The following is a 26,478-nucleotide window of genomic DNA, read 5'->3' as shown; positions in this document are numbered from 1 at the left end:
AGCTTAAACACATAGTAAGTTTCAACGAATAAATAGTGTTGTTTTTTCTTATTTTACCATTAAGATCAACCAAACGACCCGTGTCTTTAATCTTTCTTTTCGGCAGATTCTGTTAAAACCCTGTCTAAATCCGATAGTTGAGGGTTCTTAGTGACTCTCAAGGAATCATCATACATAAACTTCTTGTATGTAAAATAAGTACCAGAGGCCAACGCCAAACCCATCGCAAAAAACAATGGTGTCAATTCAACTGGAATACCAAGACCAGAACCCTTTTTCTGTGAAATAAATGTAATTAAACATTCATGTAAGAGGTTAGTAAACTAGACAATATTGATGAGAAATGTTCCTGCTTCCATGTAAAAGGTCCGCACATATCGGATGTAATCTCGGTCATACAAAATGATCTCAAAACGATCTCTATAAAGACCAACCCCACGGTCATGATGGACATGTCTCTACCCACTACCCACTATAACATACGGCTTGATTTAAAAGTAATTGTGCTGCTCTCATTTCGTATATAGGTTGTTTGCTGTATCTTTGCTGAAAAAGATCGTTATCGTCACCATATCAATAAGGACTACATTCTAGAATTGATATAACTTGAGCTAAAAATCAAAGCTCATTGAAACTATTTTTCGAGAATATGTATCACTGACGACGAAGATTTTGACTATAACGAACTTTTCAGCGATATGATTGGTCCATAACACTAAATAAGGCCATAAATGTAGAATAGTGTTCTTGTAAATGTTACAGATGATATGCTATAAATGAGGTGACCGAGAGAGATGGTCACGATACTTGCTTTTATATTCACCAGTTTCTCATGGTTTCGCAGACAAACTCGTAGACAAGCCAGCTTGCCGCAGTTGAAGGTATCACTTTGAACAGATTGGCAGTCAGACCCTTGTAGTAGCCCTTGAATCCCTCAGTCTTACCAATTGTAATCAAGGAGTCAGTAACACTGGTATAATGAAAGCCAAGCTCGCTATTTCCCATGGAGAGAACCTGGAATCGTCTCCGCAGTAAATCGAATGGATAAGTTAAAGTTTGAGATGCTCCTCCACTAATGGCACCAATAAGTAGTTTACAGACGTTTTCATTCCACGTGGATCTCCCATTGACTTTGCTGTTGGGCATAAATTCTTTCAATTGCTCGTAGACGGCAAAATTGATGGCAACATATGGTACAACGCCTAAACTTGTGGGCCAAACACCTCTGTATAAGCCTTTAATGTTACCTTCTTCTCGAAATATTTTACACAAAAGTTCCCAGACACCAGGTGGTTTAACTATACTTTTCGCCTTAGATTTCTGTAAGTTTTTCAAATTTGCTGTTTGAATGGATAATCTTGTCCTTACTAAATCCAAAGGATACGTAGCCACGACGCTCGCACCTCCGCATAATGCACCACTAAATAAGCGTTGTCCATTGGTTAGTTGCTCGTTCCTTCTAACACCATCGACACCGAAGATATGTTTTTTAGAGCTTTCATAAACAACGAATTGCACTGCGCTGTATGGGAATATTCTAATACAATTTAATCCATTGCCTCTAAATAACCCTTTGACACCTTCTTCCTGGTAGACTTGTTTTATTGCATTGAAAATACCTTGGTTATATGCATTGCTGGAATTCTGCACTTGTAAAAGAATCTTAACTCTTTCAAAAGGTGATACAATCGTTCGTGACACTGCTCCAGCTATACCACCCGCAATGAACGCAACATTGGAATCGTGTTTCAGTATCTGCTTGATTGAACTAGTATCCAGCTCAGCCTCGATGACACTTGACATCACTGTGTCTGTTCAACCATTCTTCAAACTTTTTTTTTTGTGAGCTAAACGAAGTGACGCAGATCTCAGATAAGATCAGTAAACTTATTTTTTTCCTTCTTTCGACCTGCAGCTACAAGGTTGGATAGGAGAAAGCAACTTAAATTACATCAGAATGCACATAATAATTCTGTACTGGCCATAAGACGAAAGTAAAACCTTCATAGAGGGTGTTGTGCTAATCCGTCTCAAGAGCCTAATTGAAAAAAAATGAGAGCTAAGGGATTCGAACCCTTGCATCCGAAGATATCAGAGAATTTAAATTGATAACAACCTAAATCTGACGCCTTAAACCACTCGGCCAAACTCCCATATACTTCTGATGATCGTGGAAAGTAAGGTTTCATACAAGAGGGACATACTTACCAGCATGACCGTAGTTATGGTATTGTCGATGCGCCTCCAAAACTCCATTTTGATCTGTAAACTGCACTGTTATTAAAATTGAAAGTCAAATTATACATTAGTTTATTTGGAAAGAATGTTTTCTTCGGCGTTGTTGATAGTAACTTGGTTTGACATTGATGATAATACTATGATATTCAATTATAGAGATATATAAGTCCTTGATTTTCTATATCATGAATTGAGCTAAAACTAATTGAACTTGGATTAATATCTGGAAAATACGTCAGTATTTATACCTAATATTTCGCACCTATTGAACCACAAGAGAGGACGACGAGTGAAGAATTTTCATCGTCATCACACCATTTCTAGTTCCATAGAATCCACAGTACAACTGTTATTTCTTGTTCCATGCCATAGACTCCTTCGTAGTCAGACTCGTGAGCTGTAAACGTCTCACGATAGACTGTCATCCGATATCTTTCCAGTATCGATTGACATTCTGTTAGGGTTTCATCTGACTTCGTTTATTTTGTTTTTCAAACCAATTGTCTTATTTCTGATGCTTATAAGTCATCTCTTTAATATATCTTACAATATCGATGTATATTTCAACATAGTTTGATATATTACTATATGAAAATGTCCCGTACCTGCACCTTTCCCCTATACCTCAGATTTTTTCCCTTCTTTCTTTGCCTGTTTCCGTTCATGACTTTTGAGATGTCTCAACATATTACTCTTGACATTGAAAGATTTATTGCAACCTTCCCACGTACACTTGAATGGAGTATCTCCCGTGTGAATGAGCAGATGTGTCTTTAAAGTTGATGGCCGTGAACATATTTTACCACATACAGGACATTGTTTACGGTATCTTATCGATGGATCTAAGTTATCGGTATTAATGTTTACATTAAGCGATGAAGGAGACTGTATTTTGAAAGAGTCATTTTTCGAGTAGTAGCCATTAGCCTGCTGTTGCTGTTGCTGTTGCTGTTGCTGTTGCGGCTGCTGCTCTGGCACAACCGAGTCGTATCTTGGTCGTGAAAACTGTGCTGGTATATTAGTTTGATGTAAATGCTGCGGATGTAGATGCTGGTGTGGATGCGGATGTAGATGTGAATGCAGCTGCTGGTGTGGATGCGAAGGTAGATGTGGATGGGAATGTGAATGTAGATGCTGCTGATGTTCCAGAAACGCCGGGCCGCTCACCAAAACCTGCTGCGGCAACTGCGAGTGATACCCATTGCACGGGGACGGCATCAAATGATCCAGCGGAGTCTTCTCCGGCGCGTACACTGCGGCGGGCACCAGTGCGGATATCGGAGGCAGTCTGATGTGGCTCTTGTTCACGATCGGCGATATCGATATGCTGCTGCTCCTGCTGCGGCTGGACGAGCACTGGCTGCCCGTCGTGTACTCATACGCCAGCTGCTGCGGCTGGTGCGAGTACTGCAACAGCGGCGCCGGCGGCAACGGCTGCGCATCCGCGTAGTTCGCAGTGGGACTCGACGTGTAGTAGCCCGCACTGCTGCCGCACGATCCGCCCGATACCTCGGGGTTCAACGGCGTCCCATGGCCCAACGGCCCCGCCCGCACCTGGTACGGGGCCGCAAAGTACTGTTGCGGGTCGCGCCCTACACCGTTGGCCCTAGGCGCAAGATACTTGTAGTCCTGAGCAACTGTCGACGTCACTCCTAGCATCATGTTATTCGAACTGGCTTGGATAACCCTTGACTGTTCCAGACTAATCTAATATAAGCTCTCTCACCCTGCGCGAGTCGAACCTAACCTAACCTAAATTACTCTCTTTAAATACAGACACAAAATCAAACACTCTCTGATAAGAGAAGATCGCTGTCTTCCACACACACGCGCGCACATCCATATATATACAACTATAATACCCATTTCCAAACAGACACTACATGCATCTACAGAGATATACGTATACGCATCTGCCTCTGAAGGAAAACTATGACGAACAAATTGGCGCGATTGACATCAACAGCCCAATTTTTCTGATTAAATTTTTAACATGTTTCAAATGGAGACTAAAATCGGCAACGGAAGGAGCATGATGGGTAATGGAGATTGCATTGTTTTCCTACCTGCATTCGTATCTAAAAGCAATAAAACAAGGGCAAATCCGGTTATAAGGCCTGTGGAACAGCTCGATATCTGTGTGCCCCCAATTGCGTTTCTTTTCTGGGACATATCTCGCTGAGAGATAATTACCAATTTCCTGGGATTTTCCAGATATGCGATCACTGCCAATTAGCAACCATAGAAATGTTTGCTTTGTTTACGATTCAAAGACAAAGATAGGCGCAGAATCCCCTGCAGGCCGAAAAGAAGATCCAAATAGGACGGGAAGTTTCCGATCGCGTGCCTGTGGACGGAGGAAAATCTCGGCACCAGCTGCTGGGCACGGACGGGCGCCTGTGGGCACTGTTACTCGGGGACGCGGAACAACATGCATTCGTTGGAAAAGCCAAAAGCCAGATACAAAAAAGGAAAAAAAGCACCCGCAGGATGCGTTGGAGGAGACAAATGCAGACAAGTCGTTGCTGCCCTGCGGCGGACGTGTGGGCTCGCACGGTTGGGGATTTCTTTTTTTGCACTCGTTTCGCTGTGGTGCGCTGGCTTGCGCGCGAGGGATCGATGCATGTCGCCCGAACGGGCGGCAGGGGAGCAGTGCGGATTCGTGTAACCTGGAGAGACTGGGACGGGCCAGTTCGACAGAAATGAGGATCTTCAGAGTATGGGCGGAAGGCATGTCCAACGGAGGACGTCACGACTGCAAGATACCAGAAAACTAGATTTGCAAGGTGCGGAAGGAGTTGCATACCAAGATTTGCATGGCGGCGGCGACTTGCATTGCGCAAGCTGTGTGTGGAAAGTCTTGGTGTGCTGATAACGAAGGGCGTGCAGGGGGAGATGTGAAACAAGGTGGAAAAGAGTGAAACTAGGTTGTGGTATCTGCGAGGCAGACTGGAGTTTCTTATTCGCTGTTTCAGAGTTGGCATTGTTCTGGCATTGCTGTGGCGAGTGCAACGTCGCGATTAGCTTCCGCTGGAGCAGCGGCCTGTGTTGCTGTCGACATTAGCTTTTTTGGGTTTCTGTTGGGTACACGGATAGCTTCCGGCGGGTGCCGGAAGCTAACGTGCATGCGTTGTGATGCGTTCTGGGAGAGATTCGCACAGATGTGCGCACGATGTTCTGAAAGTGAGATGCAAATCCGTTTCCGGCATTTGGGCTGTTTCTTTTGCAGAAGCGAGTGGGATGGTACTTGCTTCTTTGGGCCGGGCGGTGAAGTGCCCGCGCTGCAGTGCCCGCGGTGAGCAAGATTGCGCGGATAGCCAGAGCAGGAAAGCGCATCCCGGTAAGCTGTGGCGACGGCGAGGCCGACGGCGCGATGGGCGCATTGTGTCCGTTTCCGGCCAGAATATGCGAACTTTGTTTCAGCTCACCGGTGATGACGCACGGGTTCCTGCGCGTCGTACTGCATGCTGCGCTGCGGAAGTCTATCAGTTTTTTTCACTTCGTTTCCTATCCGTTCCTTCCCGCATGGCGGCATCCGCCATCCGCCATCCGTTCCGTTCCCGTTCCGTTCCGTCTGCGTCTCTTGCTGCTTTGTGCACAAAGGGATCCTTTTCGTAATACGTTCCTATCTTCCGTGCCCTTCCGTCGTCCTTCCGTGCGTCCGTTATCTTGGTGTTCCTGGTTTAGCTCAAACGGGCCGATTAGAGTTTTACTTTTGTGCCAAGTGCTGCTTCTGGAATGCTTATTTTCCGCAAGGAGCCTGTGGGTGGTTTTGTTTTCTGTACACGGTGAGCGTCTTCCTGGACCGAAAAAGAGAAAATCGGCAAAAAGAATTTTTTCGGCTATAAAGCTTAAAGTTCTTTTTTACATCGTTCTGTACATCTGTATCTATAAAAAGCATATGTTGCTAGTGTGCGGGCTGCGGTGAGTGGGCGGTACGGGTGTAGCACACACTGGTTGGCACACGCGCATGGCGACTGGTACTAAAAAACATATCTGATTAGTATACAAGTGATTATGAATAGGTTTCGATTAAGGTGTCACGTAGGTTCCCAGAAATAGAGTCTGGTTGGGCATCTTGCAAGCGGAAAATGCTTTCAATGACGCTTAATTCCGGAGCAGTTGTATCTAGACCTGTGACGGCCAAGTAGTCGTTCACGACCATACCAGCACCGACCACGGAGCTACCACGATTTACTGTTCCCGCGACAAGTGGCACCTGCAGCAAAGACGACAGTTCTTCCTGGTCCTGGATACTGGTCTGGGGGTGAACTAGGCCACCCTGGTTACTTAATGCACAGTAGGATCCGACCAAAATGTTGCCGGAAATGGTCTGACGGAACACTTCCACACCCAAGACATCGCTTATCAATTCTTCGGTTTCTCTGTCGATGTCTGGATGTACCAGTGCCACGTAGTCGTTGCAACAGATGACGTTTCCCAATGCTGATAATCTCTCCTCCACTCTTTGGATCTTGACAGAATCTGGCAAACTATTTCTGAGATGATGTAGTTCTTGGTCTGTAGTTTGGGTGGGGACCAGCAAGCCTCTACGGTTACCCGCTGTCATTCTACCCACGATACGTGTGCCGGCGATAGTTGTATGTGCAATCGGTATGGAGTCTCCCAACTCAGCCTCGAATTCCGAGTAGAAGTTTTCTGATCCACCGACCGCCACCAAACAGTAGGTGTTTGTTAACTTGGCGAACACGCCGATTTCATTTGAGTTCTCAAATTGCGTCCTGGTAGCCATGATGCTAGTTGAGTGTGATATCCCTGTGCCTTGCTGATGCTTCCTCAGTGATGGGCTTGGTTTGTAGTAGCAGTGATGATCTTTTTGCATTTTTTGAAATAGCCAGATGAAAATTTTCTTCCGGGAAGCCGGGTAACGTGCAGGTGCCCTTCCCTCTTAGAAATTAACTGTTCAAACCTAAAGTAGGCAGATTTATAGATCAGATGCGAGCCTTGTTGAGGGCGGGGATGCATCGACGTGTTGAATCATACATATTTTACACTTTCTAGACTTAGAAGATAGACAACTTTGTTTTGCGCGCCTCTTTGGGCCTGGTTACTCAAGCTGCAGCCGAAACCAATGGGCCCCTTGTCGCAATCAGAACATATCAAGTACTTCAGGCATTTATCCATGCGCCAAAAGCTTCCTCCGTGTTCGAATTGAACTTCTCTCATGTTCTCTTCGTTAGTGAAGCCCTCTGGAACTTCCTTGGAGACGCCAATGTTATCAAAGTCCCATACATCGTTCACGAGTAGAAACTCATTTGTTTGCTGTGTTTCGGATGGTTTCTTACTTAGTTGCATCAACTTAGCATCTCTCAAAACCGAACTCGGCAGAAGTATCACATCATCGACATTCACGTCAATAATGGCTGAATTGCAGTCTTCAAACGAGCACCGAGCTTTCCTCATCTGTGATTTGCAAATGCAAACTGAAACCCCAATCCGAGTTCAAATGGTATCTCCATTGCCGTACAAGACCGACAGAACCTGCTGCCTTGAACAATGTTTCGCTCTTTTAAGTCTTTAGTTTTGGTGGATCAGCAGTAACTGTTCGAAATCAACAATATCATATCGAACGAAACGTGTAAAGACACTTCTTTTAAGATGTCAGCGGCAATCGTAACAGTGTGACACAAAACCGAACAGGTTCAAAAATTATCGAGCCTCAGGCTAGTAATCCTACTTTTGACTGAGATAAGAGTTGGCGATGCAGGAGATCAAGGTGGGTGAACTTGCTGCTGAGCTTGATTTACTAAAGTTGAAGTGCCCACAGGATAAACGCTCTTTGACCATGGGGGACGAGCCCTCAAGTCATCACCTAGATATTTCACAATCTTCATTATCCATGCTAGGTGACGAGAAAGAAGAGAGTGAGGATGCTCAAGATGAGTTGGCCAGGATAAAAAATGATAATTATCATTTGAAATTGGCTCTTGGAGAACAGCAGGACGAATTGCTAAAATTGAAAAGGATTCTGGAAGATAACGCTTTCCTTGAGAACGCACATAGATTTATGCCGACAAAATTTGAAGTTGAAGCACCAAGGACGCAACGTGATCCCAAATACTTGGTAATGGCGGAACGAGACCCCAAAATCACGGTGGAAAACTCACCGTCAAAAAAATCGATTTCTGATTCTGATTTCATTAGCAGCTTCTCAGGATCTCCCTATAAGGGCAATAGAGCACCATCTTTGAAAACAGAAAGCTCTTTAGCGAGTACTAGGATTTCAAAACTGCGAGAGGAGAAAAGCATTTTTCATGCTGCCATAGTACCATTTGTTCAAGATATTATAAATTCACTGAAATGCAGCTTAGTTTTCAAAGATGAAGCGAATGATCTACAGAATCGATTTATTGAGTATACTGAATCAAAGCTGAGAAAGCCGGAAGAAATTGTGCAGATTCTAAATGATGTAGAATTTTATTGCAGACAAATGGTAACTTTACTCAACAGGGAATTGCATTTCAAAGAAATTTCACAGAGGTTGGAATTTTTGTTCACTATATTCCTAGACCCAACAGAGTATGGTTTATGCCCTCAAGAACATATCGATAAGTTGAAAGATGAGATCATGGATAGTCTCATTAAAATTTTCGATTACCATCAAGATTCATCTAATGCATTACTAGATTCAAAGTACGAGGCATTGCACATGAAGGGGCCGCAAAGCCACTGCTCAGGTATTGATCATTCTAAGAGACTCAGACATATTGAAGAGGGAATTGACCTCTGCGCGGAGACAATGCAGCAAGTATATGGCTGGAGAGACACTAGTCTAGGAATCAGAAGTACTGCAAAAAGGACTCAAGTTAGTTCTCGCCCCACTACAAAGAGTGACGTCGAGGTGCTCAGTCATCTTTCACAATTCAATAATTTTGGTAAAGATAATCATAAGCAAAAAGAAAACTTTGGTGAACTGGAGTTTATACCAATTGGTTACGACGAAAACATCTTGCAAAAAGCATATAAGTAAACTTGTTCAAAAGAATCCATTGACAACGACTCATACCACTTATTAAAGTAAGGGAGCAAATGAATTCGATATCACAGCAGAGTTTGATTTATAGGTATTATATGTAGAAGCGTTGTGATGGCAACGTCGTGGATAACGCATTTTCCCTTGTTTTATGACCATGCAAACTGACAAAAAAAATCATTGTTTCGCGTAACGCGTTCAATTTCATCGCGGCTTAAATCGAAAAGTTAGCGCATCTCATAGAATTAAATGTCCAGTCATTGGAAAGGTCATGTAATAAGCTATTGAACAGCCTGACCCAAATTCTCTGCTTATCAAAGGCATAGACGCAGATAACTTAAACATCTCACACTATGACAACACCATCCGCTGTAAGTGGCAAAAGGAAGGAAATACTTGCATTTTTTCAAGGCAACAGAAATAAAACACCAAAAGATAATACTACTGAAAAACCAATGGGCGATGATCAATCAGATGTGGTGGTAGATCTAGAAGCTTCGGAAGATAACATTACCACTACCGCTGAAAAATGTACAACGGTTGAGAAGGAGGGTAATGATAATATAAAAGATGATGAAACGAGTCTCAGGCGCAGTCAGGAAAGGCACCTAATGAACAACACCGATACCGCAAAGAACGGCCCTTCTCGAGCAGAATCTAATGAGTTAAAACTCGGAAACGATTCTGCCCTCAATTCACCTGCTTCAAAAGACGTCAAGTCAGCATTGAGCAAAGAGAAAGAGGAAATTAAACTACAGAGAAACATCACAAGGCAACGAAAAGAGGAAGAGAAACGCCAACGTGAAGCTCAAAGGCAGGAAGAAAAACGTAAGCGTGAACAGCAAAGAGAAGAGGAGAGAAGAAAGCGTGAGGAGAGGAAGAAGCAAAAGGAACTGGAACGATTAGAGGTAAAAAGACAGAAAGAACTTGAAAAACGTCTAAAGGAGGAAGAAAAGCTAAAACTAGACGAAGTAAAGAGACTCAAAGAGCTAAGCAAAGAAAAATCACAGTTAAGAATTGGTAATTTTTTCAAAAAAGTAAACGATTCTACCAAACAGCTTGATGTTAAGAGCGATTTCAATAAATATTTCCTGCCATTTTATGCTAAGGATGGAACCATATTGCCCAAAAATAGTGATGGATCTAAATTTGATCTTGCAAAAAGCAAATCTGCGTTGGACTCCATCCTGATTAAAAAGGAAGGTAAGAATGAAAACAACGACACTCTATTAGAATGGCTTGACTCAAAAAAATGCAAGCGCGGATACAAAGTCAAATTTACAGCGACCGAACTGCTGAAACAAATGGCCTCAAAGGAGAAAGAGGAATCTGAATTATTGAATTTGCTTTTTTTAATTCCACAAAAGTATATCAAGTTTTATGAGAACGTTAGACCGCCATATATAGGGACATATTCGAAAGAGATAGTGCTTCCAGTAGATAACCCTTTTTCCACCGAGGGAACGGGTTTCAATTATGAGTACGATTCTGATTTGGAATGGGTAAATGAAGAAGGTGAAGAAGGCGAAGAGGGTGAAATTGATAACTTGGAGAGTGAGGAAGAAGATGAAGACGAGGATGAAGAACAAGATGAAGCAAGCGATGGAGAGTTCGATGGATTCCTTGAACTAGAGGAAAAGTCAGCAGATGGTCCACAAGGTAAGAAGAAAAAGTTCTTCGGCCCACTTATACCGACTGTCTGCTTAAGGTCTGAAATCAATAAAATGGATGAGAGCGACAGAAGATATTTCGAAGAAATCAAAGTAACATGCCTATCAGACAAGCAACCATTTCCTATCGACCCCCATATTCCTTTCGCAAAGGAGCAAGAAGCAACTGGGATAAAGAGAGCTTTGCCGGAAGGCCAAAGTGATAAGACATCAGCATCGAGTAGCCCATCTGTGTCTCCCCAGAAGAGAGCCAAAACACTGATATCCGATACAAAGAGCCTCCTGAAACTTTTTGATGAGGTAGAAGGGAGCACCTTTTCTTTGGGGACGGTTACCGAGATAGCACAAAAAAATTTACCACAGTACAGTAAGCAACTGATCAAGAATACCGTCAAAGAATACGCCATAAGAGGTACCGGGCCAACGAGAAAATGGCAAATAAAAGACCACAAGCATTGGGACGACCTCCGAACAATTACAGATTAGCAGCTGCAGATACTTCAATTATAGGCATATATATATATATATATATATATATAAGGAGTTTTTCTTCCTTCTATGCTACTCATGATAGCATTTACTCATTTGGGAATGTAATTAAATCCAGACTTCGCTCTTTTACGCGAAAAGAAGAATCACTTCAATTTGCAGGAAATATCACAAAAAGATCAATTTGAAAATTCTAAGAAGTCGATCCTAGATCGAGTGACTGTTGAAGGATGCCAGAACAACCCAGCTCACCAATCACAGGAGATTTTGACTCCAGCTCTTCTCCAATTAATGCCGAGGATTCTCAACTTCCTCCGGTAAGTTCACCAGTGACTGGTAACTTTGAATCGACATCCTCACCGAATCGTAATGCACAGAGTTCCCTACCGCCAGAGCCAAGCTCTCCCGCATTATTCTATAACACTTCATCCTCACAGCCAGATACTTTTGGACAAAGTCAATCAGCGGGGCAAAGACAAGGCAATAGAAATGTTGGCGCTGCGATAGGTTCATCGCCTTTCAATTACCCATCTTCTCATCAATCCTCTACTGGCTCTGAAATACACAGGAGAAATGATGCTGCAAGGTCTGGAAATACACCTCGTACTGCTGGCATTTCAGAGAGGTGGAGCGATAGAGCTGCTCCCAAATCGTCGTCGTCATACGGTGGTCGGCCCACAGGTCGTTCGCAGGCGAGACGAAATGATATCCATGCATCAGATCTTTCAACACCGCGGCGAATAATTGATTTCGATTCACGGACAGGTGTGCCTGCCTCCTCATCTTCAGACATTCCTTCTGATGCTGGCGAACCATTACGAATTATTTGGGGTACCAATGTTAGTATCCAAGAATGTGCTAATAGCTTTCGAAGTTTTTTGATGTCTTTTAAGTACAAATCTCGTAAAGTATTCGATGAAAGAGAGCAGTTAATCGATGAAAGCGACGAAGAGTTGTATTATATCAAACAGTTAAATGAGATGAGAGAACTAGGAACTACAAATTTGAATCTCGACACCAAAAACCTATTAGCGTTCAAGCAGACGGAAGAACTCTTTCATCAATTACTCAACTACCCCCAAGAAGTAATTTCGATCATGGATCAAACCATCAAAGATTGTATGGTGTCATTAGTTGTTGATAACAATTTAGAGTACGACTTAGATGACATTGAAACGAAATTTTATAAGGTTAGACCTTACAACATTAATTCGACAAAAGGGATGCGTGAATTAAATCCAAATGACATCGACAAACTTATAAGCGTACGAGGACTCGTCCTTAGATCAACTCCTATAATACCCGATATGAAAGTTGCTTTTTTCAAATGCAATGTTTGTGAACATGCTATGGCGGTAGAAATTGATAGGGGTGTTATTCAAGAACCGGCAAGGTGTGAACGTGTAGATTGTAATGAAGCAAATTCTATGTCATTGGTGCATAACCGGTGTTCTTTCGCGGACAAACAAGTAATAAAGCTGCAAGAAACACCAGATTCCGTTCCGGATGGACAAACTCCACATTCCGTGTCACTTTGTGTTTATGATGAGCTGGTTGATTCCTGTCGTGCCGGTGACCGAATTGAGGTTACAGGTACATTCAGATCAATTCCTATAAGAGCGAATTCAAGGCAACGTGTTCTAAAATCGCTATACAAAACATATATTGACGTTGTTCACGTAAAAAAAGTTTCAGATAAAAGGCTGGGTGTTGATACTTCGACGGTTGAACAGGAGCTTTTGCAAAATAAAATTAATAATAGTGAAGTCGAAGAAGTGAGAACCATTACAGATAAGGATGCCACAAAAATCAAAGAAGTAGCTCAGAGATCAGACCTCTATGAACTGCTAGCACGTTCGATTGCTCCAAGTATATATGAATTGGAGGATGTTAAAAAAGGTATTCTACTTCAACTTTTTGGAGGCGCAAATAAAACATTTTCGAAGGGTGGGCGTTATAGAGGTGATATTAACATCTTACTTTGTGGGGATCCTTCCACTTCAAAATCTCAGATTCTACAATACGTTCACAAAATTGCTCCTCGTGGTGTATACACGTCTGGTAAAGGTTCCTCTGCAGTTGGTCTAACCGCATACATTACACGAGATGTCGACACCAAACAACTTGTTCTAGAAAGTGGTGCCCTTGTTCTCTCCGATGGTGGTGTGTGCTGTATTGATGAATTTGATAAAATGAGTGATTCGACTCGATCCGTTTTGCATGAAGTCATGGAGCAACAAACAATATCTATAGCGAAAGCGGGAATTATTACAACTCTAAATGCTCGTGCCTCTATTTTAGCGAGTGCGAATCCCATTGGATCGCGATACAACCCCAATTTACCTGTCACAGAGAATATTGATTTACCACCACCCCTCCTTTCAAGATTCGATCTAGTTTATCTGGTTCTTGATAAAGTTGATGAAAATACTGACAGAGAACTGGCACAGCATTTAACAAATCTATACATCGAAGACAAACCTGACCACGTCTCGGTCGATGATGTGCTTCCGGTGGAGTTTCTGACGGCCTACATCAATTACGCAAAAGAGATCATAAAGCCCGTCATCACGGAGAGGGCCAAAACGGAACTGGTAAGAGCATACGTTGGAATGCGTAAAATCGGTGATGACTCCAGATCAGACGAAAAGAGAATAACTGCTACTACTAGGCAACTAGAGAGTATGATTCGTTTATCCGAAGCACATGCAAAAATGAGACTTTCTTCTGAAGTAGAACTAGTGGACGTCCAGGAGGCTGTAAGATTAATTCGATCTGCGATAAAGGATTATGCAACTGATCCCAAAACCGGAAAAATCGATATGAGCTTGGTACAAACCGGGAAGTCTGTTATAGAAAGAAAGCTGCAGGAAGACCTGGCCAAAGAAATACTCAATTTGCTTGGGGACCACTCCTCAGATTCCATGAGCTTGAACGAGTTAGCAAAACAGATCAACGAACATTCGCAAGACCGGGTGGATTTTTCCGACATTTCTGATGCGTTATCAAGACTTCAGCAAGAAGATAAAGTCATTGTTTTAGGAGAAGGCGTCAGAAGATCCGTGAGACTGAATCGCCGAATGTAAAATTGTAATATCTTTCCTGCGAATTTGTGACGCCTTGCCAGCGAACACGATCGGTAAAAATATAGTTTAGTTGATATACACAAACAATATAGCTGCAAGCGTGGCATATCCTTACATATACTCAGTAGCACCTTTAAAAAGGTAGCAACACAAGCTCAAGACCACAAGAGAATGCTTTTCTTGCAAAGGCACCGATTAAAAAACAAGCTGACCGTGTGTTTGACAGAATCTCAATGCATCACAGAGTGCTAGATCCCTATGAGTACCACCAACCTTAAGTCATACACGAAGTGTACTACTTGGTAATTTGAATGCCCATTTCGACCAAAGAATGAGCTTTGATTGGTCCATAAAGGTATACTTTTTTACGGCATACCAGAAGATACACTTTAGATGGAAAATGAAGATTCAGCTGTAATTGACAAAAAAAAGCTCCTAAAGCAGATAAAAGTTATAAGAAATATAGATTGTCAGATATCGCGATCAATTGCAGGTTTTCAAGTCCGATTGTTGTATTATGTTGGGTAGAGTTCAATCGTTCACAACCGGGTTAATCACCAAGACTTCGGCTTTAGCTAGTAAAACTGTGTATTATGGCAAAGTTGGTGCTGAGTTGTCCAAGCAAGTCTATCTAAAGGAGGGATTACAGCCACCATCTATTGCTGATTTCAAGAAGGTTTACTCCAGTTTGTACAGCACAGCTTTGCACTATGCTGTGAAGCCGAAAGAAGTACTTTCAATCTTTAAAGGCATTCAAAGGAATGATGCTTTGAAATTTGGCGCATATGGTATCCAACTACTTGGGTTTTACTCTGTTGGTGAAGTCATCGGTAGAAGAAAAATTGTTGGGTATAGAAACTACTCCTCCCATTGAAAATTCACTCAGCTATATAAGTTAACCTCATTTTATGCATTGAAATTTTTGAAAAGTTGTAACTGGAATTGGCTGAATCATGGAAAAATGAATCCAGAATTATGAAATTCCAGCCCGTTGAAAAACGTCATGATTTTTTAAACTATATTATATTCATTCTTAAATATATTTAAGTGTATTCATGTATACTATATACAAATGATATGTCGTACACGAATCAAGAGAAAGCATTTATTGTTTGGTTTGCTCTTCACCATCTTGAGACTTCTCACCATCTTGAAATCTTCTCTTTTTAGAGGCCTCAATCATATCGTGTCTCTGCTTCCTTTTCATTTTATTAAGTTTCGGAACCGTGCTTATATCTTTTCTTTCTTTGACGGATTTACCTTTCTTGATCATCTCCTTTTCCTTTTTGCTTATCTTTGATATTTTTTCCATCCATTCAGCGACCTCACAACCACTTTGCTTCATGACATTGATGATTGGTTTGATAGCTACCGAATCCAGTTTTGAATATAGTGTTATGGCTTTACCAGCGCGTCCTCCTCTACCGGTTCTACCAATTCTGTGAACGTACGCTTGCGCGGTTCTAGGCACATCATAATTGATAACCAAATTTACACCTTTGAAATCAACACCACGGGCGAGGACGTCAGTACAAATCAAACACCATAATTCTCCGCTCTTGAAACTTTCGATGATCTTATTTCTTTGAATTTGTGTTCTTTCAGCGTGTATTACATCCACATTTAATCCATCGTACATCAATTCATGATACAGAGCTTTCGCCCTTGATATTGATTCCAAGAAGATAATAACAGGAGGCTTGAATTGGCCCTCTTGCACCAGCTGTCTAATGGCAATAAGCTTCCCCTCCTCATTACCACAGAATATAAGGTTCTGTTCAATATCTGAATTTGCGGCCTCCTTGTGACCAATAATTACTCTAACAGAATCTCCCATTATACTCTCTGCGATTTCTTCAACATTGGAAGGAATAGTAGCTGAAAACATCGATTTCCGAATTTTGGGATTATTACATGAATTCAAAATATCATCAGTCTGTTCTACAAAAGTCTTATCAAACAGTTTATCAGCTTCATCAAATACGATGTGTTTCACTTGGGAAAGATCTAAAGCTTCATTCTTTACTACATCAATCAATCTTAAAGGTGTGGATATTATTATATCATATTTCTTCTCACTGACAACTTTATTCCTTAGTTTTGCACTCAAAGATTTCGATAGTAGGGCGACCTGTAACGGTCTTTTCTTATCCAAATAGACTCTGTGAGCAAGTTTCATACACTCAGAAAAGATTTGATTTGCAAGTTCCTTTGTTGGTGATATTATCAATCCACGCAATCCACTTTGATCCTTACCTTCAGATATGATCTGTTGCACAAGAGGAATCAGAAATGCTAAAGTTTTACCAGAACCGGTCGGAGCACAAGCTAAAATATCTCTTTCAAGTAATGCGAGTGGAATCCCCTCACATTGGATCGGCGTTGGTTCAACAAAATGATTATCCAATAGATTACTCAAAAGACGTTTATCGAAAGAGAATCGTGTTATCAAGTCTTCAAAAGAGCCTATGGGTAACGGAACATCTTCTCCTGTTATTTTACCTTTATATGATTTTCGTAATGCCGCAGCTTCCTCCGCATTGGTAATTCTTGGCTGCTCAAATTTGTAACTCTCTTCCTCTTCTTCATGCTCACTGTTATTACTTTCGTCCTGTCTCTCCTTAGAGTTTTCCACCTTTTTTGCAATTCTTTTGTTATGAAAAAAATCAAGCTCCCTTGTTAGATGATCGTCACTAGTGGCTGCATCTTCCCTGGCAGTATTTGTCATACTGAAATCAACATTTTTGCCAACATTCTTATCATTCTTCCGCACATTTGCACCTCTTGCAAGCACTCTAAATATATCCATGGTTAAAGATTTTAATAAATGCTGAGAGTGTACGATTAAAAAGAGATAGTGTACACGAAAAAAGCGCCTGAAATGTTAAAGAATGAGATTCATTAATCTGTTCCACTTCACCTCATCTCATCTCATCTCATCTCGCTTGCTACACTATTCGAAAAAAATTTCACCGGACAATTTAAATAAGCATTCCGGACATACCATAACATAGAAAAAACTAGCAATTCTGCTTAAAGTTTATACGTTCGGAACTTGAGAACACACCTCATTAGGATGTCTTATGGGCGTATATTGTCATTAATCACTGATAAATGACTGTATGCGATCTACCTTTTGAATCAGGGCTGAGTTTTGTCGCAGAGCGTGAAACATAGCAAATAGTAATCCACATTTGACAGAAATAACTAAAGAAACTTCAAATTACGATAATAGAATACTCTATATACTATCCTTGTCTATTTGAGGGCGCAAGCTCCTTCACTTTCTGATGCAGTTCAGCTACTCTTTCTGCTGTATCCATAAATAGCCTGAATTCTTCGACAACAGTAGAAACCAAAGCATTTAAACCAGTTTTAACTGCATATGCGTCAAGAGACTCGGAAGCCGAAGTTGTGGGATTGTACAGATCGTTTGGCTCCGAGTATCCGCCTACAACATCAGTGTCAATGCCGTTAACAGCGCTTTCGATATCCGATAGCACGTTGAAATACTCATCAAGTTTATTTTGGTAGACCTGGATTTTATTGTGGAAGAACTTATCGAGCTCCATTGAAGATATCTTGCTGCCTGGAGTTAGCAGCTGCTGGAGTATCATGGAAAATGTCTGTGAATCTGTTATGCTTTGATCGGTTATGTCTTTTATAGAGGAAATGTTCTTCATATCTTGGGACAAAGATTGAGTACCAAATGACTCTGTCTTGGAAAGGTATGCGATGTCATTGGGGATTGAATCTATTAGTTCCTTATGTTCCGAAGTGTCTGCTTTCAAATGTTGGGAGATCTGAACTTGTCTCTGTATATATTGATCCAATTGTTCGATTTCTTGGCGCAGCTGTGGAGGTAAGTCAGAAATTTTTGTCATAGGCGTTACAGGCAACTGCGAGATGGCAAATAATGCACTTTGCTGTTGCTGTTGCTGTTGCTGTTGCTGCTGCTGCTGCTGTTGCGAACCAAAAAGACCGCCTCCATTTGAAGTAGAATTACCGAAAAGTGACGATCCTCCAACAGGTTTTGCACCGAATATACCCTTATTCATATTGGAATTGTTGCTCCCAAAAAGACCACCACCGGTACCACCACTCACAGTGGAATTACTGGCATTATTATTTGATCCAAACAATCCACCACCCGTTGCTGCTGTCTGGTTGCTCTGTCCAAATAATGAAGAAGATTGCGGCTTTGAACCAAACAATCCTCCCGTATTATTGGAAGACGCGTTTGTAGAACCACTGCCGAATAACCCACTCCCGGGAGCAGCGTTCGTAGTATTTGATCCAAACAGACCCGTTCCACCATTACTGGAGTTCGTTTGTAAACCACCAAATGGCTGACCTGTGCTTGGTTTGTTTGCTTGTTGACCAAAGGAGAAACCTGTTCCAGTACCGCTGGTATTCCCAAATAGCCCTCCCCCAACGTTGCCTGCCCCTTGGCTCTGGTTCTGCGGTTGACCACCAAATGAAGACACTCCCCCTGAGTTTAGGTTGCCGCCAGCATTGTTTTGGCCGGACAAAGATCCGCCTTGGTTCGTACCCATGGTATTCGCATTAGTTTGCTGACCAAATAAACCACCGGATTGAGTGCCAGTAGCAGCGCCTGCAGAAGCCGGTTTATTGAAACTAAACATCCTAACGAACACACCAACCGGTGAGACAGCACTAAATTAGATTGAAAATTGCTATGGCAGTCCTTTTCGTCTCTGAATTTGTTGTGTATGGCATCGATTAGATTCACCAAAAAGCCTTTCCACTATAATGAACTTTTGTACATCGTTAAAAGTGACTACGATCAACTCTACGAACTAGTGAAACTGCTAGTCTTTTGCGCAACTGATACATTTAATCTGGGTTTATCCAAGGCCTCGGATAACCGTCCAACGCCTATAGTATCAATGCTTTTTAGCTTCAACATATCAGGATATCTCTTTGTACTGAAACCAGTACAAATTATTCATATCGTTACCCTCACAAAATTCTTGCATACCAGTTGAAAGTTTATTCTTTCGCCAGCTCGCATGGAAATATATGAAATTGAAAGACCCATATATTGGAACGGTTCCTGAGAAAGGGAGGCTAACAATTGCTTCGTTAAGTTTACGAAGCTGATCGAAGAAGTTAGTAGTAGGTCAATAATTGGCTTGGATTTTTTTTTTCAATTGGATTCAGGCATAAAAAGACGTGGAAAGCGGGTTAGTTCTGTTTTTACTTTGGAGTGGTCGTAGTATATAAAAAGTTTGTTCTGTTGAGGAGACGATGGGTATTCCAAAATTCTTCAGATATATCTCTGAGAGATGGCCTTTGATTCTTCAGTTAATCGAGGGGAATCACATCCCTGAGTTTGATAACTTGTATCTGGATATGAATTCAATTCTGCATACATGTACGCACGGAAACAGCGATGATGTTACGAGAAGGATGTCAGAGGAGGAAGTATTTGCCAAAATATTTGCTTACATTGATCATTTATTTCATACGATTAAACCCAAGCAGATATTTTATATGGCAATCGACGGGGTTGCTCCAAGAGCGAAGATGAATCAACAGAGAGCACGTAGATTTAGAACTGCAATGGATGCAGAAAAGGCTCTAGAGAAGGCGATTGCCAACGGTGACGAGATTCCAAAGGGCGAACCCTTTGATTCAAATGCCATTACGCCTGGAACGGAGTTTATGGCAAAGCTAACCAAACATTTGCAATATTTTATACATGATAAGATAACGAACGATTCCAAGTGGAGGGAGGTTAAAATAATCTTCTCAGGCCATGAGGTTCCCGGTGAAGGTGAGCATAAGATCATGGATTTCATCAGAGGATTAAGAGCCGATGATAGTTTCGATCCTAACACAAGACACTGTATTTACGGGTTAGATGCAGATTTGATCATGTTAGGATTGTCCGTACATGCCCCTCATTTTGCTCTCTTGAGAGAAGAGGTTGTGTTTGGTCGAAGATCGAGCACTCAGGCTTCTCTTGAAAATCAAAATTTCTATCTATTGCACCTTTCATTACTAAGGGAGTACATGCAATTGGAATTTGAAGAGATCGCTGATGAGCTGAAATTCGAGTACAATTTTGAACGCATTTTAGATGATTTTATCCTCGTTATGTTTGTTATAGGTAATGACTTTCTACCCAATTTACCGGACTTGCATCTTAACAAAGGTGCATTCCCTGTAATATTACAAACTTTTAAAGAGGCATTGCAACATTTAGACGGATATATTAACGATAATGGTCACATTAATTTGGGAAGATTAAAAGTTTGGTTACAATACTTGTCGCAATTCGAACTGATGAATTTTGAACGTTCAGATGTTGACGTAGATTGGTTCAACCAGCAACTAGAAAACATTTCATTAGAAGGTGAAAAACAAAGGGCAAGAACTGGCAAAAAAATTTTGTTAAAGCAGCAAAAGAAAATTGTTGGCCTGGTCAAACCTTGGATTACGAAAGTTATGTCCCAAAAATGTTCGCCTAATCTCTCGGAAGACGATATCCCAACTCTATTGATAGATGACGATCGCATAAAAGACAATTTAGATTTTTTAAAAGAATTTGCATTCCAATTAGGGTTGTTTGTAACGCATTCCCGTTCCACGGATAAATATTCTTTGAAGTTGGATGTTGACGCCATAAATCCTCATGAAACCGAACAAGAGTGTGACGAGCGTCAAAGATCTGTAAGGAAAACCTTAAAGATGTACCAACAGGCTGTCCTCGTTGAAGATCAAGAGGAGCTTGATACGGAAAAAGAGACCTATAATGAAAGGTTTGTTCAATGGAAAGATAACTATTATAGGGATAAGTTCGGTTTTAGTATAAATGACTCCGAGAAATTGGCTGACTTAACAGGTAATTATGTTGAAGGCTTGCAATGGGTGCTATATTACTACTACAGAGGCTGTGCATCATGGGGTTGGTACTATCATTACCATTATGCCCCACGTATCTCTGATCTCGAAAAAGGATTAGATCAATTGATTGAGTTCGAAAAGGGTAAACCTTTTACCCCATTCCAACAGCTAATGGCAGTTCTACCAGAACGCTCGAAAGAACTCATTCCTAGTGTTTTCAGGCCGCTTATGTATGATGAGAAATCTCCAATCAAAGATTTTTATCCAAGAGAAGTTCAACTGGATAAAAACGGTAAAACGGCTGATTGGGAAGCTGTTGTTTTAATATCTTTCGTTGACCAGGATAGATTGATTGAAGCAATGGAGCCATATCTGCCAAGATTAACACCGGAAGAAAAAAGTAGAAATAGTCGTGGGAGTGATCTTATTTTCACATATAATCCCCAAGTCGATGAAGTTTACAAATGCCCACTAAGCGGTATCTTTTCTGACATCGAACATAATCACTGCGTTGAAAGGGAATTTGTTAGGCCTGATTTCAAGCAATCCCAATTTCGTTACGGGTTGTTGGCCAAATCAAAGGTAGGGGCTGATATGCTTGCTGGTTTTCCTTCATTACGCACAGTTACTTTTACAAGTGAATTACTTTACAATGAAACCAGAGTCTTCCAGCAACCTTCGAAGCAGCAATCAATGGTATTGACTATTGATGATGTTTACAAGGCGAGAGACTTGGGGTTGGATGAGTTAGCGGAAAGATACTTAGGAAACGTTGTCTATACTAGATGGCCATTTCTCAGAGAATCTAAGTTAGTTTCCATCAGGGATCGCTCACATGCCAAGGAAATATCTGATAAAAGTTCAAAACCATTCTCTAGACAATTGAATGACAGTGAAAAAAGAGAGTTTTCCACATTGGCAGCTTCCATGGTGAGAAAGTATTCCTCGGCGAAAGCAACATCACTAAAAGAAGTTACTATCATCGTCGCAGTTCTCCCAGTCACTGATCTAATAAGGACGCCACAAGGTGCGTATGTTAAAGCGTTCGCTTCGGAACCGGAGCATTACCCACTGCAACTCATGGTTGAAGAAGTTGCTAACGTGGACGAAAGATATGTTGAGCGAGAACCTGTGTCTATTGAAGAAGAGTTTCCGGAGAGCTCTCATGTGATTTTCCTTGGAGATTATGCATATGGAGAAGAAGCCATTATCGATGGTTATAGTAGTGATACAAGGTTGAAATTAACTGTACACAAAAAGTCTAGGAGATCTGAACCCATCATTGGTAAGGAGAGGGCCGCGATGGACAGATCGATGGTGAAGTACTTCCCATCATTTGTTGTTGCAAAGAAGCTCAATTTGCACCCTCTTTTTTTGTCAAAGATAACATCTCGATTTTTAGTGGCAAATCAATCTGGCAAAAATATTAACGTTGGTGTTCCAATCAAGTTCGAAGGTCGTCATGAAAAAGTATTAGGATATGCTAGAAGAAACCCCAAGGGTTGGGAATATTCAACCTTGGCTATACAACTGTTAGAGGAGTACAAAAGATTGTTTCCTGATTTCTTTAAAAGGTTATCCGCAAATCGTTCAAATATGCCCACTATACAAGAGTTGTTTCCTGAATTGCCTACACAGAAGGCTGCTGATATTTTGCCTAATGTTACAAACTGGCTGAAATCTGTGACTGAAAAATTTGTCACGGTTTCTTTAGAAAGTGACTCACTCACCAAAGTTTCGATTCAAGCCGTTGAGGATCACGTTCAAAAGCACAGCGGGCATCCCGATGAAACCGAGAGGAAGCAACTAGCTAAGGTCCCTTGTAAAGCTGTGTTGGATCCTAAAAAATCATTCACTCTGTTGCGTACCCAAAGATTTGAACTAGGAGATCGTGTCGTTTATATTCAGGACTCTGGTAAAATTCCTTTATTTTCCAAAGGAACTGTTGTTGGATACACAACACTTGGTACAAACTTATCAATTCAGGTTCTTTTTGATCATGAGATAGTAGCGGGAAACAATTTTGGAGGACGCTTGAGATCTAATCGAGGTATTGGCCTAGATGCCTCATTTCTGTTGAACATAACAAATAGACAATTTATCTATCATTCAAAGGCTTCGAAGCAGACTTACAAAGAACGCTCTGCACAACAAAAGGCTAAATCCAATCTGGACAAGTCAGGAGCACGCGCAGCAAAGAAAAACAGAGCTCATGATTTACTCAACCATATCAAAAAGGCAGATAATACACAAACTGCCAAAAAGGATGAAAAGAGGGAAGTTTTGAACTCAGAAGATTCTAGGCAAACAGCGGGCGGGATAGGCTCAAATCCAGTTGATTCTTCTGAATTCATCCATGAGACAGACCAGAGAACAACTTCTGTTGCAAATAATATCTACCACTCTGTTTTGAATCAATATGTTCCTAGCGGTTATTTGCCACAGAACATGCAATTCCAGTCTGAAGTTGCAAGTGTTCCAGCGCCATCTGGTCTTCCTTATCATCTACCGCCTGGAATATTACATCCAGCTGGGATACCTCTCCCTGGAGCAGATGTGCAGTTGCCACGTCCATTCAATGGCCAACTTCCTCAAATTAGTCATTCGCAGCCACCACAATCAGCAGCAGATAATGATGCGAATTCAAAGAATTTGAACGTCGTGTTGAATAGTGCGATTGAAAAGAGAGCTAGTAGAAACAAAAAACCTGAAGCGACGAGCAATGGCAAAAAAAATGGAAGACAAGGGAGCAGAGCTACTGCCCAGCAAAAACCTAGAATTGATTAGAATACAATTTACTGGCAAATAAAACCAAAATTACAAAAGTGAACTTAAAAACCCATGTAATAGATTTGGAAATTGTGCATGACTGAATCGATATTCTTTGAATATTTAGGTATGTTAGTCTATATATCAGTAATCCTCCTGTAATGTGTAACCCTGAACCTTTTTTTCAACAAGCTCGTTTTGCTTAGCGAACCATTTCTTTTCAAACCCGTTAGATCTGTCAACTCCATCCCACCTCCAGCCTGGAGTAATTTCGAACCTATTCATCGGATATAGCTTTTCATAAAGCCGCCTACCCAAAGCAGACATTTTCACATTCCTCGTATTCGATTTTGGATCGAACATAGAAGCAGGGTCTTCAAATTCCAACTGTTTCTTCTTCGTATCTTGCGTTGGCTGTGATTTGGAACCGTTCTTCATATAAAGCTGTAATTCACCCATGTTCAATTGTACAATTTCCTGCCTCTTCACAGCTTCCCGCAGCTCTTCATCTCGTATTTCCTTTTTCATATAATTACCATAATCGTTAACCTTCCTACCCTTCTCATCTCTAAATACAGTCGTGGATCCCTCATATTGACGAGAGCTCATCTTTCCATCCAGCAATTCTTTTCTTTTGATTTGCTTATCGATGTCTTCAGCGGACTGCAAGCCAGCATATGCACCTGAAGAGAGCTGACCCTCAGTAGGGAGGTTTTGTATACCCTGATTTTCGGTCACAACTTCATTAGTATCTAGGTTTTTCCAGATATTCTTGTCGCCTTTCTTCTTATTTTTAATTCCATAACTAGCTTCAGCGGTACTGTTGGGGAATATGGTTTGCGCACTCTCTGTTATGTTTAAATAGCTTTTACTCTCTTTCTTTGAGTTTTTATTCTTGTCCTTCTTCTTCCTTTTCTTCTCTTGAGTTCCTGGTCCATAAACGTCATTTAAATAGCTATGCAGTGACATCCAGAGATATTGTTTGAACAATATAAACTAGTCCATAAATCTGAGCTACGGTTCCACGAGTTGATATCACTATTTTTCTCGATTTTCTTTCAAGTGCTCCCAAGGCTTTTAGTATTTACTCATGCAGGCTCTTTCTTCTCATCGCGTAATAATTTCACGGTCAATATCAATCTGCTGAATGGTGGATATGTATAAAGAGAAACAGCAATTAGCAGGTTTAATCACATACTAAAATTGCCAATTCTATGAAACTGCGATCCAATTTAAATTCCTTGCTGGAACTGGATCTAAATGGCCTGATTGCTGTTCAAAGAGATATTACGCGATTGATAGAGTTAAAAGTAGATGAATTACAATCGAATACAAAAAAGAATCCCGTAAACAGGAACTGTGCTGGTCAGAAATCCTCACAAAAGAATGCGACTTTTGAGAACAAGGAGAACGTCGAGTTCCAAGAAACAATTGTGGGGGAGAGTGACTATTGGGATTCTCAGGATTATATCTTGACGCAGTTCGATAATAAAGCAAGAGAGAAGTCACCACGAAAACCTTATAATGAGCAACAGATTTTGCAAATTGCAAGCAGTCAAGAGGCATTTAAAAAAACTGACCTCAGTTCTCCTCTAAAGGAATCGCAGCCTTTGGAAGATTCAGTCAAATTATGCATGGGCAAGAACCTAAACAACAAGGGCAATGCTATAACATTAACAGCTGGTCCAAAGTTTGACCATTATCAAAATTTGCTAAATGAAAATAATACCAATTGCAACAATCACTGTTTGGCGGGTTCCAGCACCTCAGTAAAGGATAAGAATATAGATTCAGAAGTACCGAAGAGAGAGTTTATTGAGCACATTAGCTTCAATAAACATCCATTGAATAAGAGAGCTTGGATATTAGAAGACTTCAAAAGAAACGAAAACGCAAATTTAGGGACAAGAGGACGAAAGAAGTTCAAAACAGTTAAACTGCAGAAGTTTTATGCTAAAGCAGGTCTGCCGCCTGATCTCGATGGCATACCGAAAGCAAAAGGAATAATCAACGGACACTACATGTTAGATGAAGGTGATAGCTACAAGTTCGATAATTTAAGAGAAAGGTCTAACTCTCCCCCTGGTTACGGAAGGCTAGATTTTCCCACCACCCAAGAAAGATTTGATGATAAGCAAAAATCGCAGGAAATTATATTCCGAAAGACAAGAGAGAGATTTATTGAAGCAACATGTACCAACATTCCTACATATGAAAGGGGATATATTTTTAAGAGCGATCATCTAAATCAACTTGTTGACGACGGCGCAATTGAGTGGAATGAGGAAGAACTTGAAATTTTTACAAGAAAATGAATCGAGAACTGTTTCGTGTTTTAATCATTAGTGGAATAAAGTAG

At 41.2% G+C, this 26,478-nt stretch overlaps 15 protein-coding genes and 1 non-coding gene across 16 annotated transcripts; 6 read left to right on the top strand and 10 right to left on the bottom strand.

Annotated features, from left to right (window-relative positions):
- Positions 1-86: 86 nt before the first annotated feature.
- MRA1 (Mra1p) lies at positions 87-516 on the bottom strand (the record flags this gene model as incomplete). Its single annotated transcript, XM_037287145.1, has 2 exons — positions 87-278; positions 484-516. 2 exons carry the CDS (start codon positions 514-516, stop codon positions 87-89), a joined length of 225 nt encoding a protein of 74 aa, XP_037143040.1.
- Positions 517-819: 303 nt separating this feature from the next.
- Positions 820-1,803, bottom strand: MRX21 (Mrx21p; the record flags this gene model as incomplete). The annotated part of the gene is made up of 1 exon (XM_037287144.1): positions 820-1,803. The coding sequence occupies one exon, from the start codon at positions 1,801-1,803 to the stop codon at positions 820-822; it is 984 nt and encodes a 327-aa protein (XP_037143039.1).
- Positions 1,804-2,053: 250 nt separating this feature from the next.
- Positions 2,054-2,153, bottom strand: HG535_0Btrna1L. The gene is given in 2 exon segments: positions 2,054-2,098; positions 2,115-2,153. It is a non-coding gene; the product is annotated as a tRNA-Leu (tRNA).
- Positions 2,154-2,856: 703 nt separating this feature from the next.
- HG535_0B03490 (C2H2-type zinc finger protein) lies at positions 2,857-3,900 on the bottom strand (the record flags this gene model as incomplete). The annotated part of the gene is made up of 1 exon (XM_037287143.1): positions 2,857-3,900. One exon carries the CDS (start codon positions 3,898-3,900, stop codon positions 2,857-2,859), a length of 1,044 nt encoding a protein of 347 aa, XP_037143038.1.
- A 605-nt stretch (positions 3,901-4,505) lies between these two features.
- HG535_0B03480 (uncharacterized protein) lies at positions 4,506-5,222 on the bottom strand (the record flags this gene model as incomplete). Its single annotated transcript, XM_037287142.1, has 1 exon — positions 4,506-5,222. The coding sequence occupies one exon, from the start codon at positions 5,220-5,222 to the stop codon at positions 4,506-4,508; it is 717 nt and encodes a 238-aa protein (XP_037143037.1).
- A 1,031-nt stretch (positions 5,223-6,253) lies between these two features.
- TIF6 (translation initiation factor 6) lies at positions 6,254-7,081 on the bottom strand (the record flags this gene model as incomplete). The annotated part of the gene is made up of 1 exon (XM_037287141.1): positions 6,254-7,081. One exon carries the CDS (start codon positions 7,079-7,081, stop codon positions 6,254-6,256), a length of 828 nt encoding a protein of 275 aa, XP_037143036.1.
- Positions 7,082-7,236: 155 nt separating this feature from the next.
- DSS4 (guanine nucleotide exchange factor DSS4) lies at positions 7,237-7,662 on the bottom strand (the record flags this gene model as incomplete). Its single annotated transcript, XM_037287140.1, has 1 exon — positions 7,237-7,662. The coding sequence occupies one exon, from the start codon at positions 7,660-7,662 to the stop codon at positions 7,237-7,239; it is 426 nt and encodes a 141-aa protein (XP_037143035.1).
- A 298-nt stretch (positions 7,663-7,960) lies between these two features.
- SPO74 (Spo74p) lies at positions 7,961-9,229 on the top strand (the record flags this gene model as incomplete). The annotated part of the gene is made up of 1 exon (XM_037287139.1): positions 7,961-9,229. One exon carries the CDS (start codon positions 7,961-7,963, stop codon positions 9,227-9,229), a length of 1,269 nt encoding a protein of 422 aa, XP_037143034.1.
- A 356-nt stretch (positions 9,230-9,585) lies between these two features.
- On the top strand, positions 9,586-11,388 carry RLF2 (Rlf2p; the record flags this gene model as incomplete). Its single annotated transcript, XM_037287138.1, has 1 exon — positions 9,586-11,388. One exon carries the CDS (start codon positions 9,586-9,588, stop codon positions 11,386-11,388), a length of 1,803 nt encoding a protein of 600 aa, XP_037143033.1.
- Positions 11,389-11,621: 233 nt separating this feature from the next.
- MCM4 (MCM DNA helicase complex subunit MCM4) lies at positions 11,622-14,477 on the top strand (the record flags this gene model as incomplete). The annotated part of the gene is made up of 1 exon (XM_037287137.1): positions 11,622-14,477. One exon carries the CDS (start codon positions 11,622-11,624, stop codon positions 14,475-14,477), a length of 2,856 nt encoding a protein of 951 aa, XP_037143032.1.
- Positions 14,478-14,994: 517 nt separating this feature from the next.
- ATP20 (F1F0 ATP synthase subunit g) lies at positions 14,995-15,351 on the top strand (the record flags this gene model as incomplete). The annotated part of the gene is made up of 1 exon (XM_037287136.1): positions 14,995-15,351. One exon carries the CDS (start codon positions 14,995-14,997, stop codon positions 15,349-15,351), a length of 357 nt encoding a protein of 118 aa, XP_037143031.1.
- A 231-nt stretch (positions 15,352-15,582) lies between these two features.
- On the bottom strand, positions 15,583-17,286 carry ROK1 (RNA-dependent ATPase ROK1; the record flags this gene model as incomplete). Its single annotated transcript, XM_037287135.1, has 1 exon — positions 15,583-17,286. One exon carries the CDS (start codon positions 17,284-17,286, stop codon positions 15,583-15,585), a length of 1,704 nt encoding a protein of 567 aa, XP_037143030.1.
- Positions 17,287-17,725: 439 nt separating this feature from the next.
- Positions 17,726-19,123, bottom strand: NUP49 (FG-nucleoporin NUP49; the record flags this gene model as incomplete). Its single annotated transcript, XM_037287134.1, has 1 exon — positions 17,726-19,123. One exon carries the CDS (start codon positions 19,121-19,123, stop codon positions 17,726-17,728), a length of 1,398 nt encoding a protein of 465 aa, XP_037143029.1.
- Positions 19,124-19,748: 625 nt separating this feature from the next.
- On the top strand, positions 19,749-24,137 carry XRN1 (chromatin-binding exonuclease XRN1; the record flags this gene model as incomplete). Its single annotated transcript, XM_037287133.1, has 1 exon — positions 19,749-24,137. One exon carries the CDS (start codon positions 19,749-19,751, stop codon positions 24,135-24,137), a length of 4,389 nt encoding a protein of 1,462 aa, XP_037143028.1.
- Positions 24,138-24,263: 126 nt separating this feature from the next.
- On the bottom strand, positions 24,264-25,088 carry BUD13 (Bud13p; the record flags this gene model as incomplete). Its single annotated transcript, XM_037287132.1, has 1 exon — positions 24,264-25,088. The coding sequence occupies one exon, from the start codon at positions 25,086-25,088 to the stop codon at positions 24,264-24,266; it is 825 nt and encodes a 274-aa protein (XP_037143027.1).
- Positions 25,089-25,333: 245 nt separating this feature from the next.
- On the top strand, positions 25,334-26,434 carry SAE2 (ssDNA endodeoxyribonuclease SAE2; the record flags this gene model as incomplete). Its single annotated transcript, XM_037287131.1, has 1 exon — positions 25,334-26,434. One exon carries the CDS (start codon positions 25,334-25,336, stop codon positions 26,432-26,434), a length of 1,101 nt encoding a protein of 366 aa, XP_037143026.1.
- Between the last annotated feature and the right edge of the window lie 44 nt (positions 26,435-26,478).

The sequence above is a fragment of the Zygotorulaspora mrakii genome, chromosome 2 (assembly GCF_013402915.1).
Source record: "Zygotorulaspora mrakii chromosome 2, complete sequence".
Lineage (NCBI taxonomy): Eukaryota > Fungi > Ascomycota > Saccharomycetes > Saccharomycetales > Saccharomycetaceae > Zygotorulaspora > Zygotorulaspora mrakii.
This window is presented reverse-complemented; position numbering and strand designations above follow the sequence as displayed.